Source organism: Gobio gobio, assembly GCF_949357685.1.
Source record: "Gobio gobio genome assembly, chromosome: 12".
NCBI classification, from domain to species: Eukaryota; Metazoa; Chordata; class Actinopteri; order Cypriniformes; family Gobionidae; genus Gobio; species Gobio gobio.
Genome location: NC_137105.1, coordinates 41380987 through 41400477, shown reverse-complemented (window position 1 = coordinate 41400477; position 19491 = coordinate 41380987). Strand labels below are relative to the sequence as shown.

At 37.4% G+C, this 19491-nt stretch overlaps 1 protein-coding gene across 2 annotated transcripts in view; it reads left to right on the top strand.

Annotated features, from left to right (window-relative positions):
* The window catches only part of cdc42bpb (CDC42 binding protein kinase beta (DMPK-like)), a 110274-nt gene that overhangs the window by 72915 nt on the left and 17868 nt on the right, over positions 1-19491 (top strand). For both annotated transcript variants that reach the window (XM_079831367.1, XM_079831366.1), the window contains exons 13-28: positions 561-671; positions 1555-1802; positions 4065-4170; positions 4245-4369; positions 4486-4591; positions 8593-8741; positions 10536-10633; positions 10813-10892; positions 14132-14215; positions 14418-14492; positions 16008-16113; positions 16279-16415; positions 16547-16686; positions 17768-17849; positions 17949-18165; positions 19334-19396. In XM_079831367.1, the coding sequence (XP_079687493.1) occupies positions 561-671; positions 1555-1802; positions 4065-4170; positions 4245-4369; positions 4486-4591; positions 8593-8741; positions 10536-10633; positions 10813-10892; positions 14132-14215; positions 14418-14492; positions 16008-16113; positions 16279-16415; positions 16547-16686; positions 17768-17849; positions 17949-18165; positions 19334-19396 (1927 nt within the window). The remainder of the gene's footprint in view (positions 1-560; positions 672-1554; positions 1803-4064; positions 4171-4244; positions 4370-4485; positions 4592-8592; positions 8742-10535; positions 10634-10812; positions 10893-14131; positions 14216-14417; positions 14493-16007; positions 16114-16278; positions 16416-16546; positions 16687-17767; positions 17850-17948; positions 18166-19333; positions 19397-19491) is intronic.

The following is a 19491-nucleotide window of genomic DNA, read 5'->3' as shown; positions in this document are numbered from 1 at the left end:
TGATTTTAACACCCCCGGGGCTGACTGATGGCACAGATGAAAACAAGGCCTTGGAATGTGCCACATTTTTGAAGTTCATCAGTCACGCTCTAGAGAGAGGCAGGCTCAACAGCTCCAGATCTCCCTAGACAACAGCAGGAATGTCTTCACACCCCTTCCCGCCCCCTCCTGTCCCTGCAGGCCAGCCTCACGGACCCCATGACCTCCTCTGGACCACAGTGTCTAACTCGAGCCAGATGGGCGACACTGACCGCAGTGCAGGCCCACTGCTGACTGCAGCTGGATTCAGACCTTCCCCCTTTTATACGCTTTTTTTTTCTTTCTCTCTCTCCCATGCACAGACTTTAGGCGGAAACGTCTTGGGGCAAATCAATTTTTTCAAGTTTTCATGTTAGGAAGACTAAAGGACTTGGCTTACAGACATTTCAGTGCTTGAATTTTACACGGGGCGTGTGCAGTTGAAATTAGGTCAAGATTGAAGGTGTATATGAGTGTCTCTAAGAGTCCTTGTTTTTTTTCTTCCGTATTGATTGTTTTTCTTGTGTGTGTGTGTGTGATAGCTGGAGTCTCAGCTGGAGGATGCGCGTGCCGAAGCCTCTAAGGAGCGTAAGCTCAGAGAGCACAGTGAAGTCTACTCCAAACAACTGGAGAGTGAGCTGGAGACACTCAAGGTCAGAGTGCACTTATTCATACACTGCCTCTCTACTGACTTTGGCCCACTTGTAAATCTTACAATAGTGAATCCTCATGGGAACAAAATACTGTTATTGACAAGTAAAAATTGTATAAATAAAAATGTATTGTGATTTTAAAGAAGACTTTAGACTTTATTGACTAATGCTGATTAAAAAAATCTCTAATATTGCCCAATAACCAGTGTTGGGGATAGTTACTTTGAAAAGTAATGCAAGTTGTGCAAGTGAGATGAGTAAATGCCTGCTCACATTAGTCTAGAACTACAATAACCATCATGTTAACACACAAAGCCTCTGCAATTACGATTTCTCTCAACATTGGGACAAGAGAGAGTCAGTCAATAAATGGGAGAACAAAGTAACTTGGGTTACTTATTTGAAAAAGTAACCGTTCGGCGGTTGCAATTCGCAACCTCACCACTAGATGCTGTTAAAATTTACACACTGCACCTTTAAGCAAAATATGATCTATTATATATTTCTTCAGATTCTCTGAGATTAATTTCCCTCTGGGTTTTCTTCTACCTCTCTACTCCCTTTCCACCCTGTTAACCTCAAACTTCGCCTTACTTTCTTTTTTCCTCCTGCCTTGTGTAGGATATCCTGTGGGGTTATTTTTAGCAGGATGTTCGTGCTATGTTTTATGTTTTTTCCATCTGCTTGAAAGCGAAGCTCTCTCCTTTGCCTCCTTGCTCACTCCTCCTCTTCCTCTGCTCTCCATTGATACGTGTCTATTTGTAAATGGTATTAGGCCTTTAAATTGATTACAATTAATCCATATTTTTTATTGCAATAATTCTGCAATAATTAAAGTCTCAGGATTTATCTCATTTAGATTGTTTGTTTGATTCTTTTTCAGGTGAAGCAGGGAACAGGTCGCTCCTCAAGCCTTAGTTCCGAGACTCAGCAGGAGCTCACCAAGGTGAAGTCAGAGCTGGATAAGAAGGTGTTGTTCTATGAGGAGGAGCTGGTGAGACGCGATGCCAGCCACACTACAGAGCTGAAGAATCTGAGGAAGGAGCTTCATGACTCCGAGGGTCAACATCTGTCCCTGCACAAAGAGCTGCTGGTGCTCAAAGACAAACTGGAAAAGGCCAAGAGAGAACGGTAAGCTGCTCTGTCAACAGTCCGGGTTGCGGGTTGGCACCAACAGGGTCGATTCCAGCTACTGATTATCTGGCTGATATTTAACCTTAATGAAGTTATCAGCATAGGCCTAATTTTGAGAGAAATCCACATTTTATCTACTTACCCTGTACATTTACCGTTCAAACATTTGAGGTCGGTATTTGAAATAATAATTTAAAATAACTGTTTTAATACATTTTAAAATGTAATTTTTTCCTGTAATGGCAAAGCTGTATTTTTCAGCATCATTACAGTCTTAAGTGTTACATGCTCCTTTAGAAATCATTCTAATATGCTAACGTAGTGCTCAGGAAACATTACTTATTGTTATCAATGTTGAAAACCATTGTGCTGCTTTAATATTTGTGCAGAAACCCTGAAACTTTATCAGGATTCTTTGATGATTGGAGAGTATTTGTCACTTTCAATCAAATTGAATGCATCCTTGCTAAATAAAAATCTCTATATTTGTTTAACTTACTGACCCCAAACTTTTGATTGTTAAATTAATTATATTATATTATATTATATTATATTATATTATATTATATTATATTATATTATATTATATTATATTATATTATATTATATTATATTATATTATATTATATTATATTATATTAATATTATATATTATATATTATATTATATTAATTATATTAAAGTGATGTTATTATTCAATCATTTTGCATGTATAGTGGACATTAGCTTTTTAATAATATGCTCCTCATTTAAAATATGGACCGATGCAATTAACTCCTCCCAGGATATAAATCTGGAGCTCTTCATTTTTTCAATGCATGCTGTAGGGTTGGGCGATATGGCCAAAAAATGATCTTGATTAAAAAAAAAATAATATCAGTCTATATTGATAATTATCATGATAAATGTCAAATATTATATTTAAAGGCAGAATTTTGCTCCTAAGTGAAAGTTGTAGAAACCAGACTTTTGATTGTGTTTTTAAGATACTTTTTATTGTCAGAATATGACAAACACTTCACGTTTTTGAATTCCTTATACTTTTTCAGTCATTTTTCATCCTTAACAAAATAAATGTCTTAATACAATTAATTTCTTTATGTTCTAATAGGTGATATTTTCTAGTCATGAAACAGGGTTGTTGCCTGACTTTGGCATATATCTTCAGCACAGTTTGCAGTGCAGGCTGCAGTATTAATAATATTACATGTTTTTCTTAGAAATGCACATTTGACAGTAGTAGTAGCTTGAATTTGGATGCAGATGTAAATTTATGTTCAATAACAAAAACATGGACATCTATAACATTTGTAACCACCTCATTTTTATATGGTAAAATGTAAATATTCTGACTGAGTTTTATTAAAATTAACCATTGGTCTTCCATAGTATCATACATTTAGATCATGATAACCACACATATAGCTTTTCACTACCTTAGTAAAATATATCTATATGGTTTCTTATGGTATTTTTATGAAAAACAGTAGGCCTAGCCTAAAAACATTTAGTATAAATGCACAAATTGTATAGCTCAATCACAAAAAAATACTTTAATAATTTTCCATTACTCCTTTTAATACATGTCTACATTAATAAATGTAATATCCAGAATATCCCGCATTTCTGCAACAGTACCATGGTGCAGTTAGTGTTACAACAGTAAATCCATGGTAAATTATGGACATTTGCAGATCGAAAACTTTTCTTGATTTAAACTTTCGTTGCCATTTCCACTAATTTTTTCCTTCTCGTGTCGAGTTTTCTTTGCCAGTAGAGCGTGTACTTTTGATGTGCAAGTTAAAAGCTGCACGCCGACTGGCTGTTGTCGCGTTTATTTCTGCTGTGTGATTGGGTATTAGAGTAATCCATATCGAGTAAAAATGTCCAGAGCTTATCATCGTTATCGACATCAATTTTATCGCGATTCGATATGATATAGTTTATCGGCCCAACCCTAGCATGCTGTAAGCAAATACAAAATTGACTTAAAGTGAAATGTGTGGAGCATTTACATACTGTCCCCTGAAATGAACAATGTTCAAAAACATTTTTGAATCATTGCGTGTTTGAAATATTTTACGGATAGAACCAAACACCACCCCATTCACTTTAAATTTAATTAATATTTTTTAATGAAATCAAAACTTTAATAATATAACAATTTATTTTTAATGCAGCCCTGTCATCAGCCATTTAAAAAAAAAAAACACACACACATATCGACCACTAATTCCAACCCTATTTCTATATCCACAGGCAAACCGAGACGGACGAGGCCATGGGTGCTCTGAAGGAGAAGTATGAACGTGAACGCAACATCCTGAGTGATGAAAACCGTAAACTCACTGCAGAAACAGACAGGGTAGGACACCGTATTTCATGTGTATCAGGAGTAATATTCAGTACTTGACACTGACCCTGAAATCTCCCCTGTAGCTCTGCACTTTTGTGGACAAGCTGACGGCTCAGAACAGGCAGCTGGAGGATGAGCTCCAGGATCTAGCGTCAAAGAAAGAGAGTGTTGCACACTGGGAAGCACAGATCGCTGAAATTATCCAGTGGTGAGATAATCTATAATCTGTATTATACAGTGTTCACAAGCCATTTGTAGTCAGCGAAAAAAATCTTAAAATAGATGTTGCAGTCAAATGGCTAAATTTGTGACTGTGTTTTGTAGGGTGAGCGACGAGAAAGATGCACGTGGCTACCTTCAGGCTCTGGCCTCCAAGATGACGGAAGAGTTGGAGTCTCTGCGAAGCTCCAGTCTGGGATCCAGAACGCTGGTAACCATCACTAACTTTGATTCAAAGTGAATGGAAGGGGCGGTTACATTGTGATCTGAGAATTAAACCGAAGATTGAGTTGAGGAATCCGTGCCGATATCCAGCCTTACCTTCCCCAGCTACATAACCAGGCTTTCACCTCGGAACTTTGTTAAACAGCTGATCTTCTATTATGCTCCATTTTTTAGTTTATATGGATATATAGGGCATCTGTGATGATAGAGTGAGACTTCTAATTTTGTCAGCGAGTGGAAAGCTCTCTCTAACTCCTTTGAGCCGTAGCACAGCACTTTAAATAGTAAATCTAATGGAAATTGATTGAAGGGAAGTGACATGTTAATGTTGTAGGTGATGGAGGTCACATTTGATTTAATATCCTTTTCTAAGGAGGTTAAGGACAGACTGTAGGAGACTGGCATGACTGCCTCTCCCTCTTGAAAGTGCTGTTTGTTATTGTCATAGTGGGATCTGCTGATGAGAACTATTGATTTGCAGCCCCGAAGGTTTGGGTTGAAGCCATCGTCCAAAGATGTGGTCATCGTTGCTTATTCTCAAATTGAGCTAATTGGCTTAATTGCAGGGTTGCTACAGGATATGGTACAAATAGAAGGCAATAGAGTTTGGCAAATATACTTCCTATGATTGGTCAAAAAATCACAGATTGAGTGCATTAAAATGCCGTTTTGTGGTTTTGCTGATTTTAAAGAGAATTTCTGTAAACAAAATTCAGACATCGCAGTTGTAATATGCAGACTTAGCATTACTTCATACTTTCTCAAATGTCTCTTAAGGAATGAAATTAAGATCATTTTCAGTTTTTTATATTATATATATTACAAATACCATTCAAAAGTTTGTGGTTAGTAACATTTTTTGGAAGAAATTAAATCTTTTATTCAGCATGAATGCATTAAATTCATCAAAAGTGTTAAAGACATGGTAAATGTAGGTAAATGCTGTTCTTTTGAACTTTCTATCGTTCAAGAATCGTAAAAAAAAAAAAAATATATAAGAATATCGAGTAACAACTGTTTTCAACATTGGCTCTGTTTACACCTGGTATTAAGATTTATTTTTTTAATCTCGTTTTGTTTGTGTTTTAGTTTTGGTCAATCTGATCACAAGTAGACGAGGGAGACACATTCCTGTTTACTCCTGTTGTCTCTTATGTCCACTTTCCACCACTTCTGTCCTCATTTCTATGAGGGGAGGGTCTATGGGCGGGTAAATGTGTGGGGTTTTTCAGATCTTTCAGTTTAATGGACAAAATAATCTTGCGCACTTTTACATATGAACACGGGAGGAGACGACAGAAAGCATACAGAGAGCATTAGCTTTCGTTTTTGCTTTGACAGCCACAAGACCGAAATCAGGGATGGTGAGAGACCAAACACAATTAACGTTATGTTTTTCGACTTCAAACCAAACATGGGTCTTCAGCTGACAAAGTTTAATTCCCTTTCTTGCCCCTCGTGTCCCATAATCTTAAGCCTATGCATTAGGTGAGTAGGTGGACTTTGTGGCTGTTCGAATGCATTTGACCACATGAGCGTTTACGCTACAAAAGCAATCTGGTCGAATGCGTTTTCGACAACCTCTGGAAATGGTCAAAAGTGGACACGCTCAAACCGTTTTAAACCTTGTTTACACTGGTATTTAGCATCATCTACCTGTGATTTGATTGACCAAAACACGTCTTAATACCAGAGGCCTGTTGCATAAAGTTAGCTGAACAAACTCTGAGTTTCAGAGTAAGTTTAGAGTTGACAAAAATAGATAAATCCAAGTTCAACGGTCTCTCAAAGCTTGGTATAAACGTTTTCTGTCAACTCAGGTTTAATCCAGAGTTTGCGATATAACTCTGAAACGCATGCACCTGAAAGTGTGTCACGTGCGGCAAACAGCCAATCACAGTGTCTGTTTGATTCACTTCTCGCCGAGATTGTTTTAAAAATTATCATGAAATTAAATGCGTTTACAAAACGGGAATAAACACTGATGCTGCATCAAAAGTTTGAGAAGGCAGCTGAAAGAATCTGGCAATATCAATGCATGATGTGAATCAAAGAAATATGCCTAATAATTATAGGTTCACAAAGAGCTCAAATGAAAACACGTTGTTTAAAAGAATTATGAATGCATGTATTATTTATATTAATATTTGGCTACTTGTCAATTTATATAATAATTATATGAATATATTGTATGACCTAAAAGTAATTATAATTCATGTAGCCTAATATAAATATAATAAATAATTAGCACCAAAAAAACACAATCCACCTTCTTGAGCCCGAAAAAACAGAATTAATAACAAATAATCTTGAACTTATCTGGGTAGCAACTAAAACCAGCTTTGTGCAACAGGCCACTGGTGTAAACAGGGCCATTGATGATGATGATGATAATAATAATAATAATAAATATTACTTGAGCAGCAAATCAGCATATTAGAATGATTTCAGAAGGATCATGTGACACTGAATATTGAAGTAATGATGCTGAAATTTCAGCTTTGTCATCACAGGAATAAATTACATTTTAGTTTTAATTTTAATTATTGCAATATTTCACAATTTTACTGTATTTTTGATCACATAAATGCAGTTTTGGTGAGCATAAGTGACGACTTCCATAAAACATAAATTCATATTGACCCCAAACTTTTGAATGCATTTGATTAAAATACATATTTATTATACATTTATATATATAGATTTGTGAAGAATGTATTATATTTTTTTGTGTAAACTTTAATTACCAAATCAGCAAGGCCCTGGAGTAAGCATCCCAACCCAGAGGTCAATGGTGGCACCTCGGGTCACCAAGCGGGTGAGTTTATCCATCAAATCTCCAATCAGTGTGGAGCAAAAACAAGGCGGAGCACAAGATTGTTCTCTTGGCTATTGGCCAATCAATCTGTCATTCATCTGTCTGGCTTACTTAATAACTTGCAAAACTATCAGGGTTATGAATAGCACATTTTTTTACAGCTGAAATTCAGAGGGCAGATGAATGGAAATGCTGCATCAGCTCTCCTCATTACCGATCATAATTCACAAAACATGGAAAACATTTTGGATAAGCTCGCCTCCATTGTTCTTATGAGGTCAAGTGTGTATACCCTTAACCTTCCGCTTGCACGCTATTGGATGATATCAAATCAGTTGCGCTGAGAAGTCATTAACTCGATAAGTTTGAACAAAAGAGCAAGTGCCGCAGAATTATGCCTAAATCGTGAGCGTTTTTGAGAGCCGCACTGGAAAATACAGGCAGCTCTAATGTAAAGCTGATGAGTTCTGCCAGGAACACTCCCATGAATGCCCTTCACTGCCTCATTTCCCATCAGCCATGGGAGCTTGCACATGAGCCGCAGTCACTTCATCTGTTTAATCAATGAAATGGGTGTAATCCTCTTCTTTCATTCCACAATATTCAGCTGTCCTTCAGCCGCTCACGGTCTCTTTTTTGTAAATTACTGTCTAGTTACCACATGGCTCATGGAGACAAATGTTGTCTTGTAGCGACACGTGTAAATAGTGGAGCCTCTGTGACAGCTGAGATCAATAGCTATTAAACTGTTGAAGATCTAAGATAAGCCCTCATGAGCCATCGGATTTATGGAAAAGGCATCTTAAGGGATTTCATTCGTGTGCTAGAGAGGATTTACGCTGTCTGTTATGTGATGTAGTGTGTTAGGCATGCATTTTTCCATACATGCTGCTTTCTTTGTACTATTGTAATGCAAACGGAAAAGCATCTTGTTTTTTTGAATGTGCTATTGAATAGCTACTTCATTGCACTGCTTCTTGACACTGTAGAAATAAGATTGTATGGTTCCTGAACACAATATGATCTGTCTTTTAAGTAAATGCTTCAAATTAAAAACCCAGCCACCAATTGATCGTGAATGTTGTTTTAAGGGCGACCATGTCATGATTCAGTGTACAACGCGTCCTTTTTCTGGCTTCTTTTCAAAACTTGTCTCCATTCCTTGGCAGGATCCTTTGTGGAAGGTGCGCCGCAGTCAAAAGTTGGACATGTCTGCCCGTCTTGAGCTGCAGTCGGCCTTGGAAGCTGAAATCCGTGCCAAGCAACTGGTTCAGGAGGAGATGCGCAAGGTTAAAGCTGCCAACATCTCTTTCGAGAGGTCAGTCTTTGATTCTATAATAAGCAACCTTTTCATTTATTTAGATTGGTTTTCAAAGACATTGCTTCTGTTTAAATAAACACGCTCGCTGTGTGTGTTGCATGGTACTGGTTCAGTCTTATGTGCATAATACAAGAGGACATTATTAGTTAAAATAATCTAGTTCAGGGAACCTTTTTGTCTTGAAGTGCCTTTTTTTTTCAAAGTTTCCGAGTTGATCACTGTGCCACCTCCCATGAGACAAACACATTTTAAATATTCATAGTGTCTAACATTAAAAATAGTGCAGAACCATAAATATTTCTGAAGCAATTTTCCATATTTTTTTTTTTTTTTAAATTGGTCACAATCCTTTAGTTTGTTGGTTTTAGGGTTTAAATTAAGACTTTGAAGAACAGATTTTCAATGGGCCTGTTTACACCTGGTGTTAAACCCGGCTCAACGGTGCAACATTAAGGGAGACGACACGGTGGAATAAATCCAAATATAATATTTATTAAACAAAATAACTTAATCAAAAAGTCAATACCAGTAGAGTCAGTCAGTATGATTTGCGCGTGAGTGGATGCAACAAATGAAGTATTGACAGTGCCAATGAATGGATGTAAAAAACAACATAAGACTAGAGCGCGGTAGTGGCAAACTGCTCCCAAACAAGCGCTGAGCAGCCGCCCCAATAACCTCTTGCTCCGTGTTTAAATCAGATCCGTGACGAGCAACAGGTGCACTCAATTCCCGTACCAATAACAAGACCTGCAACAAAAGGAAAAACCAAAACACCCAAACCAACAAAACTTAACCCTAACGCCTGGTCATTCATGCATTTTTACTTATCTGATAGCTATCCATTTTGTTAAAACAGTTTTATTTACATTTGGCAAAAAAACTTGAATGTGCATATAGCGCAGGATTTGAATACTAGATTTATATTGGTTTTGGAGACGCGTCAATAGCAGCGTTTCCTTTACCCTTCAAATTGCGCAAATTGGCAATTGAAAATACACCCGATGGAAACGCGTAAATTTCGCAAAAACTCGCGAAGGTGGTTTTTTCAAGCAATTCGAAAAAGGAAATTTACACAAAACTACAATGGAAACCAGAAACACCTCATACGTGATGCTCACAAGTGTAAGGTGCTTTCCTTGCCATTAATGCTTGGATAACGCCTACGTCTCCGATTAAAAATAATGGCGTGCAATGGCTGGGATATACATAAACCTACCAACATCCGTGGCATCATTTTTGGAATGAATTATCGCAAGAGGAAAAAAATAAGTCTTAGTTGCATAACAGCGGTTAATGGAAACGCTGTCATTTCGCAATAGTTTTTTTTATCGACATAGGGAAAATATCGCAAATGTTTTGCGCAAATCTGTAATGGAAACACGGCTGTTAATACCCTTGGATGGCAGGCACAGCAGATTCCGGCATAGTTGTTGCCTATTTTTGCATAGCTAGTACATGAATGTGGCGGTGGAGGCATCAAGATAAGGGGGTGATCTTTTTGGGTAGGGGCGTGCTTGTTTTGGTATCTCAACAGTGTTTACCAGAAATCACTTACTGCACCTTTAATTCTCACACTTTAATAGTGTTCATAACCGTTACAAGAAATTATTACCTCAAAACGTAGATCTGTATGCAAGTGCGAGGTACTTTATCTGAATTAAATGCATACACACCTCTCGCTTTTCGTGTCGGCAATCACCCCTCCACTGGCTCGCGTGCCTTAGGTTGCCGACCCCTGATGTAGCTTTTTTTGTGGTAGCCTTAATTTTTGGTCTCCCTCATCTACAGCAAACTGAAGGACACCGAGGCCAAGAACAGAGAGTTGGAGGAACAGCTTGAGAGCATGAAGAAAGAGATGGAGGACAGCCGCTCACGATCAGACAAAGGTGAAAAAGCTGGTACACATAGACTTGTTAAGTGTCCTTAAACCATGAGCATATGTCACCTTTAGAAGGAACATCTGAAGGGAACCTTTTATAAATGCTGCTGATTGTTAAAGTAATTGATTCTTCTATTATTTGAAACTAGCAATTACTAAACATTTTTTTTATTTTTATAACTGTAGGTTATAAATTTCCAGACTTCCAGGACTCCATCTTTGAGTACTTCAATACCTCTCCCCTCGCCCATGACTTGACGTTCAGAGTGAGTGTTTCTGAAAGTATCTGTTCATCTGCCACTGCGTTACATGCCGTAACAAGCCTCCCTCTGTTAATTTCATCATCCTAATGACCTCCGGCCTCAGATCTTCAGAGACCTTATAGATTATCAAACGATAAGATTACGTCCATAGTAGCCAGACAGAAGCACTGGAGTATACGTGTTTATGAATGTCTTACACATGGATTCTGATTCTGACATCCCTGATTCACTCAATCGCCTCGGGAATCTGCAGTCTCATGGTGCGTTCACACCAGACGCGAATGAAGCATTAAGCACGAGTAATTTACATGATAAGTGAATGCAAATACACAAATAGACATTCTGCGGTGCGAATGATGCGATCAAGAGTTTGATGCGCGTAACGCGTGATTCGCGCAAATCTGAACTTTGGCGGATATTCACGCCGCGTTAACCAATCAGGAGCTTGCTCTAGTAGTGAAAACGAGGACAAAATCATATGTGGATACCCGGAGCTATACGATACATCTTCGTACTTTATAGAAACAGGAATAAAAAGAAGAAAGGAATTGCTTGGAAGTGAGTGAGGAGGTCGGACAGTCTGGTAAGTTGTAAAAAGCGCTCTTTACTCAATTTGAGCTATATATGCATACATATTGAGACTACAAGCTAGCTAAAGCCGGCAAATTGATCTTAAAACAATCCATGTCAGCCATTTCGAAATGAGACTGGAGCTGCCTGGCAGAAGCCCCTTCCATGATGCGAATTCACGTCTGTTGGGAAGTGAATGTCACGCACGAATGAAGCGAGTAAACTCAAAATGTTCAAGTGTCAAACTACGTGCGAATAATGCAATTTATTTGCACAAGTCGCGTCCTTCTCACCTGGCTGGGTTCTGTTTTTGGTAACTGTAAAAGCCCTTTTACACTGCAATTCTTGCTGCAATCCAGCAGAAGAATAAGACGCACATGTTTAACACTCTTACTTCAGCAATAAAAGCAAACATCACATTTGTGTTTCATTCATTGTGATTGTTTATCTAAAGTCACTTTCGCTTGGTGTGATTTGAATTGGATCATCGCAGGTCATTAGCAAAGACATGGGCTAAAGTGAGATTAAATAAATGAAGTATATTTTTATTATAGCAGGTTTGCATAATATTCAGAGTTTGCATTCCTGAGTTTTTGTTTTTTTGTCAAAACGGATATGATTGTAGTCGGAGCCGATAGCCTCATGGAGCACAACTGCGCTGATTCCTGGCTCAAGGTCTTTTGCGATACTGTTCTCCTCTCTCCTGATAGTCTTCCGAATAGTTTCGATGGCATTTTGTTTTCATCCTACTTTTATATAAAGCCTAAAAAAGTGGTGTTTATTAGCACAGCACTCCTTGGTGGACATGGGTAACCACTGTATTTCCACTTTTGGCCAGATGACCCATCATGCTTTGATTGCCTAAGTAGAGACAAAAGCAGCTGAGAGTTTTGCAAGACTAATGCCTATCTTTCAGTTTTACAAAACTGCTTCTATAAAGTAGGGATGGGATTTCAGGACCAGTCTACCGATGTAGCCAAGCTATATTTTTGAGAAGCATTGTAGGGAAAGGCCTAAACTAAAAAAGCTAATTCATAAAAACAAAAGCTGTTACTTGTCATCTTATTTTTGTCCCCCTCAAAAAAAAGGACTCCGTCTCCTCCTCATCCGCATCTTCTCTGCTTGCATTTTGGGATGAAGTAAGTTTGCTAAACAAAGCTCCTCCCTCTATGACCTTTTACCTCGGCAGGAGTGATCTGTCAGCAGACAAAGTATCTCAAAAGTTTGCTTGATGGTCAAGAAGTTCATAATGGTTCTTCTTGTGCTTTGTCAAAATAAAACAGCACTTACTTTACTTGCATTAACAATGGCAGACATTAGTAATATGTTACTATACAACTTACATTAAGGCTAACCAGCATGCCCTTTATCTATTTTGTCTGCTGACCGCGTTCCTCTTCCGTATTGCAATCAGACTCTAGATCCAATTCAGTCTAATTGTAGGTGCTAAAGGTTAGAGACTCACGATTAGTATTAACCACCTCCCCATTGCCTTCTAACCTCTTAAATGGCTAATGTGAATAACGTCACACTCCATTTGTCAAGTCTGCAAATGCACTAAGCTGTTAGTTAACTCTTAGCCCGCTAGGACAATAAACATCCATAATTTAGATTGAATGACTTCTACGGCAACCAGCCGTAAAATGAATCGGATGAAATAAAATGATGAAAGATGATTAAATTGTGTGGGCTGTTTCACAATTATTTATAACTTACCAGTATAGGAGGTGATGGTGAGTATGTGCTTGTAAGCTAATTGGATATGACGGTAATTCTCTGAGGAAAAAGTGTGATGCCATTTAATTTTTTATGATTTTTTGCACCCTAAAGTGCTGTATTCATTTACACTGTTGTGTATTCAAATTTTGCATTGATATAGTTAGACCATATCAGTATTTTTTGTTTAGCAGTGCTTGGTAAGTATTGTTTTTGTGTCATTTCGGGGCTTAATTACAGATAATGTTAGTTAAAAGTGGTGCTTTAGTGTTTACAAATGGATCTTAAGTTGAATTATTGGTGGCATAGGATGTATTAGTGGTGTTTGTTAAGCCTTGTTATTACTCTTATTACTTTATATATAATTTATACATTTAAACGTTTGGGGTCAGTACTTTTTTTTTTTTTTAAAGGAAGTAATACTTTTATTCAGCCAGGTGCATGAAATATATATATATATTTTTAAGTCAGACTTTTCTATTCATCAAAGAGCCGTGGAAAAATGTTTCACTGTTAGTCAGAAATATTCAACAGCACAACTGTAAATTGTAATATTTCGAATTGTTTTTTCCCCCTGTTTTAATTTGATTTTTGATCAAATAAATGAAGCCTTGGTGAGCATAAAATACTTATTTCAAAAACATTAACTTGTACAGTATATTAATATAATATTCTATTAATAGGTATAAACCTGTTCCTCATGATTTTTATGAGCAAGCACATGACTGCTGAATGATTATTAGTTATGACATAATACATTTCACAAATGTCATCTCAGTCACATTGTGATAATATTTGCGTGACTTGAATGTGTTAATATAGCCTTTTGGGGAAATTAAAGCTTTTGACCTCATCTGCTGGCCATAAAGATGCTATGTAGATGGAATAAAAATAACCCCTAGCTAATGATTCATACGCATTTTGACCAGTTTCACAAATGTGGTCTTTTCCCTCAGACAAGCTCCCTCTGTGATGCGGACGCCACACCCCAGAAGACGGACATTCCCTCTTCCTCCCCATCAGTGGCTTCAGAACAGGATGTGAGTGTCCACCTAACACTTCCTATTACATTCTGCCTACTTCCTGTCTGATACATTGGTCATTGATTTAGTCATTTCCTGAATAGTAATGGATAGGACGAAGCTTGGAAAAAATCAAAAATGCTGTATGGTATTCTTGAAACAAATGTTTCAAGAATTATTTACAAATAAATATATATATATGTATGGAATTGTCCTTTAGGAACCAGTCAAGCCTCAAGTGACCACCCCTGCTGCACCTTCTCCAATGTATCAGCCCACTCTCACTGCGCCAAAGGTAAAACCACCATATGTGTTTGACTCATCATTAGCCTGTTCCTTTAGGTCTTTTAAAGAGTTAGTTCACCCAAAAATGAAAATGAAAATTAGATGATTTACTCACCCTCAAGCCATCCTAGGTGTATATGACATTCTTCTTTCAGATGAATAAAATCGGAGTTATATTAAAAATGTCCTGGCTTTTCCAAGCTTTATAATGGCAGTGAATTGTTGGGTCATTTTTTAAGTCCATAAAAGTGCATCTATGCATCCTATAACTGCGCCGCACGGCTCCGGGGAGCTAATAAAGGCCTTCTGAAGCGAAGTGGCGTGTTTTGTGAAAGAAAAAATATTTAAAGCTTTATAGTCTAAAATAATTCGCTTCCGGCGGTCAGCGGTACGCAAGTCGACTTGCGCTAAAAGAGTAACCCCTGACGCGATGTATAGGAGCATCGCAAGCTTTGATGCCTATCGCGGATAGTGCTGGGCAACAAACTCAAGCCCCTCTTCTCAGGGTTCCCACGGGGTCTTAAAAAGCCTTAAAAGCATTGAAGTTATTAATTTGGAAATAATACCTTAAAAAGACTTTAAAAAGTCTTGAATTTTGATGTCTGGGTCTTAAAAATTGTGATGTATGTAACTTCTCCGTATTGTATTTTTCCTCAAAAGTTTCATTTGTCAACCACGATCATTTTTATTAAATAACGTAGTATAAATAAAGAGTGGCGGAACCAATAATTGAGAACGCAACGCAGCCCCGGGTCACGGTACAAAATTCTGCGAACACATGATGCCTTCTGTAAATGAAGATCATGCGCTACAGCACCACAACCATAGACTGCAACACAACACAGACCTCAAGCAACAAGCAAAGGAGAAGCGCGAAATAGGTATTCATTTTTTATATAAAAGGTCTTAAAAAGACTTGAATTTAACTTGAAGAAACCTGTAGGAACCCTGTCTTCTCTTATATCCAAATCCTCCGCCATTTCTCTATAAAATTTCTCGTTTTAGACTTCTAATTCATGTCCGATGTTTTGCTCTATCCTCTGCGCTTCTGCCTTCGTCAATACTCATGGGTCAAGGGTTACTCTTTCAACGTAACTTTTTACTCTTTCACTTGCTTACCACTGACCGCCGGAAGCTAGTTATTTTAGTCTATACAGTTTTAAATATGGATATTTTTCTTACACAAAGCACCACTTCACTCCAGAAGGCCTTTATTAACCCCCCAGAGCCGTGTGGAGCAGTTATATGATGGATCGATGCCCTTTTATGGACTTCAAAAATGACCCAACAATTCACTGCCATTATAAAGCTTGGGAGAGCCAGGACATTTGTAATTGAATTTTATTTGTCTGAAAAGAAGAATGTCTCATACACCTAGGATGACTTGAGTAATCATGTAACTCATGGGCTAATTTTCATGTTTGGGTGAACTAACTCTTTAAGTCTGTCAGTATACTCTTATTGGCTTCTCAGCCTCAGCATGCGGTCATTGCTCTGACCGTTAATATTTTGTTTGTGTAAATAGCCTAAAGCTCATCAGCTGAGCATCAAGACCTTCTCCAGCCCGACCCAGTGCACTCACTGTACCTCACTGATGGTGGGCCAGATCCGACAAGGCTACGCCTGCGAGGGTGAGCTGAGTACAGACAGAGTCTTTAAAATTGTGGCTTAGGGAGATGATAAGCTTTTGATCTAAATTGAAATATTTATATGCAAGTTTCACTTGTCAGTGTTAGAAAGTCCTGTGTGTGAATGTTTGGTAATTCTCTCCCCCCCCCCCCCCCCATCTCTTTTAGTATGCTCTTTCATTTGCCACGTGTCTTGTAAAGACAACGCACCCCAGATTTGCCCAATTCCTCCAGAGCAAGCCAAGAGACCTCTGGGTATTGATGTGCAGAGGGGCATTGGCACAGCATACAAAGGTTTTGTCAGGGTGAGAATGACAATCTAGTAAAATGTCTGGTCACTTATTTTTATTTCACCTGAAAAATTGCATTGAACTTTTATTTCATGATAAATGCCACCCGGTCCCTTAAATTGCCTTGTGTGTTGCTCCTCTTTCAGATCCCGAAGCCCACAGGAGTGAAGAAGGGCTGGCAGAGGGCTTATGCTGTAGTGTGTGACTGTAAACTCTTCCTCTATGAGGTGCCAGAAGGGAAGTCCACTCAGCCTGTTGTGATGGCCAGTCAGGTCCTCGACTTGAGGTCAGGATTAGTTCTCAAATCGCATGTACTTAACACACAGTCAATGAATAATGTATTGATCTGCTACACTACCATTCGAAACGTTGGAGTCTACATTTTTTTGAATGTTTTTGGAAGAATTCTCTTATATTCTCTTACCACGGCTGCATTTATTTGATCAAAGATCAGTAATATATTGTCAGGGTTCGTACAAGGTGCTTTAAGTGCTTGAAGTACTTGAATTTGACTTTTTGAAATTTAAGTCCTGGAAAACCCTTGAAAACAGCTATATTTATGAAAAGTTACTTGATAAGTGCTTAAATTATTTGAAAGACAAATACGTGAAATTAGTGTTTTATTGATGAAACAATATTTTCATGCATAAGCCATTTCGCATGACCATGAGCGTGATATTGCTCATAAATATATATGATAGTATATGATACAGGTTTCATTCTTCAAGTCAATCATGTATTCATGAGAAAAAAATCAGTTTGAATAAGGAAAGCGATATCTTTGTCATAGTATATTTCAATAGTTAAAGTTACCAGTCATTGTGCTGCACGTTATTCATACCTTTTTGTTTTATTCGTTTATTTTTATTTATCAATTAACTTTTTATTAGATTTTGAAAGATAATAAAGATATTGTTTGATAAGTGAGATCTCTGATTGTAGTGCTTGAAAAGTCCTGGAATTTCATTTTACAGTATCTGTATAAACCCTGTGTTGTGTACTATATTTTCCATTTTAAAATTACAGTTTCCTATTTTAATATATTTGAAAATGTAATTTATTCATGTGATGGTGAAGCTGAATTTTCAGAAGCTATTGTTCCAGTTTCTTTGAATATAAAGTTCAAAAGAACAGCATTTATTTACAATAGAAATGTATCGTAACACTATAAATGCCTTTAATGTCACTTTTGAAAAAACAACTGACCCCCAACTTTTTAACAGTAGTGTAAGTAAAGTATATTCTATATAATATAATATAATCTATTTATTATAATCTGCCATTATCACAAAATAAACTCAGACATGAGGACTTGGAAATATTAAGGAGAATTTTTCATTTGTGTGACATTTGTTTCTTTTTCTCAGAGACGAGGAATTCTCTGTAAGCTCTGTTTTGGCATCTGATGTGATCCATGCTAGTCGTAAAGACATTCCCTGCATATTCCGGGTACGCTCTAAAATGTGTGGTGCTTTTTAAATACTCCCTTGCTATGTTTGCCTAGTCATGCATCATGATAATTATCAATATTTGCCCTGAACTGTGCAGGTATCATCATCCACTCTGAACTCTCCGGTCCGACCGGTGCCTCTGCTGGTGTTAGCTGAGAGTGAGGCAGAGAAGAGGAAGTGGGTGGGCATCCTAGAGGGCCTGCAGAACATCCTGGCCAAGAACCGCCTGAAGAACCGCGTTGTGCATGTCCTGCACGAGGCCTACGACAGCAGCCTGCCTGCCATCAAAACTACACTTTCTGCTGCCATCTTAGGCGAGTACAGTGTTAGGGAGGCGGGGATGTTAACCTCTGGGATTGCTAATAATTAATTAGTCAAACAAATCAATATAATGTACCACTTTCACCCATTTTTAAGAGAGGAATGGCATTTCTGAATGCATAATCATTTTCACATATTTGTTTATTTGAGACTATTTACATTCAGTGATATAATCAATGTACTCCTCAAAAATGCTGCTTTTTTTGTCCTTTAATACCCCTATTTGGCTCAAATTGATTTTAGTCAGCACTTTTTGGGGGGGAAGTTAGACGAACACTTTCATTTTCCGACGGTTTTAGTACACGATGTAACTACAGAAGAGTCAAGTTTTAAATAGGAAAAATATTGAAACACTTTGGTCATTTTTTTGAGCGAGATGCTAACGGTCTAATCAGATTCAATGATCTATGCTAAGCTATGCTAAAAGTGCTACCGCCAGATCGGGAGATCGGCTGAATGGATTCGAAAAACGGTAAAACTCAAATGTTTAACTCTAGGGGACTTGGAAAATGAACCTATTTTCAAAAAAATGGAGTGTTCCTTTAACATGAAATGCTTTTCAGAAGTTGTGACATGCTGTATTCCTGTGACATGCTATATTCGTAATCATTTTAAACAGCATTTCTAATTCTTGTGTAATTATGGCACATCACTAATTGAGAGACTACATTTGTATATTTAAATGTATTTGTCATACCAAAGGACCATTTAAGAGGCAAAAAGATGAATATAAAAAGCGAAAAGCTTCTCTTTTTTTCTTTAGGTTTTTAAGAGTCATTGTTTAGGTTGTGCTATAAATGATCATAAATAAGTTTCATTATAATTTTTTTTTTTCCTCCCATATTTGTTTTTCATTTCCTCTATGAAAATATAGATGTCTGCCATTTACATTTGTGCAGTTGGTCATGTTTTCTTGCAATTGTATTAATATTTTAATAGTAACAGCTTGCATTATTTTCAGCAATGTCGAATGGACTTTCAATAGAGGGACAGATCTCAAAGGTTTCATTAAAAAGATCTCCATTTGTGTTTTGAATAAGTCTTATGTGTTTAGAACAACACGAGGATGAGTAAAGGACAACAGATTTTTCCTTTTTGGGTAAACAAACCCTTCACATATTCTAATTACAAATCTTATCTGTCCGGCTATTATCTCTACAGATCGAGAACGAATTATCTTGGGGACAGAAGATGGCCTGTTTGTAGTCGAGATCACCAGAGATGGTATGAGAACTCTGTATAACACAGATTTAGTTCTTATCTTAATTCTTTGCCATTATTTTCACTTTAACTAATTTCCCATTATTTTCACTTTAACT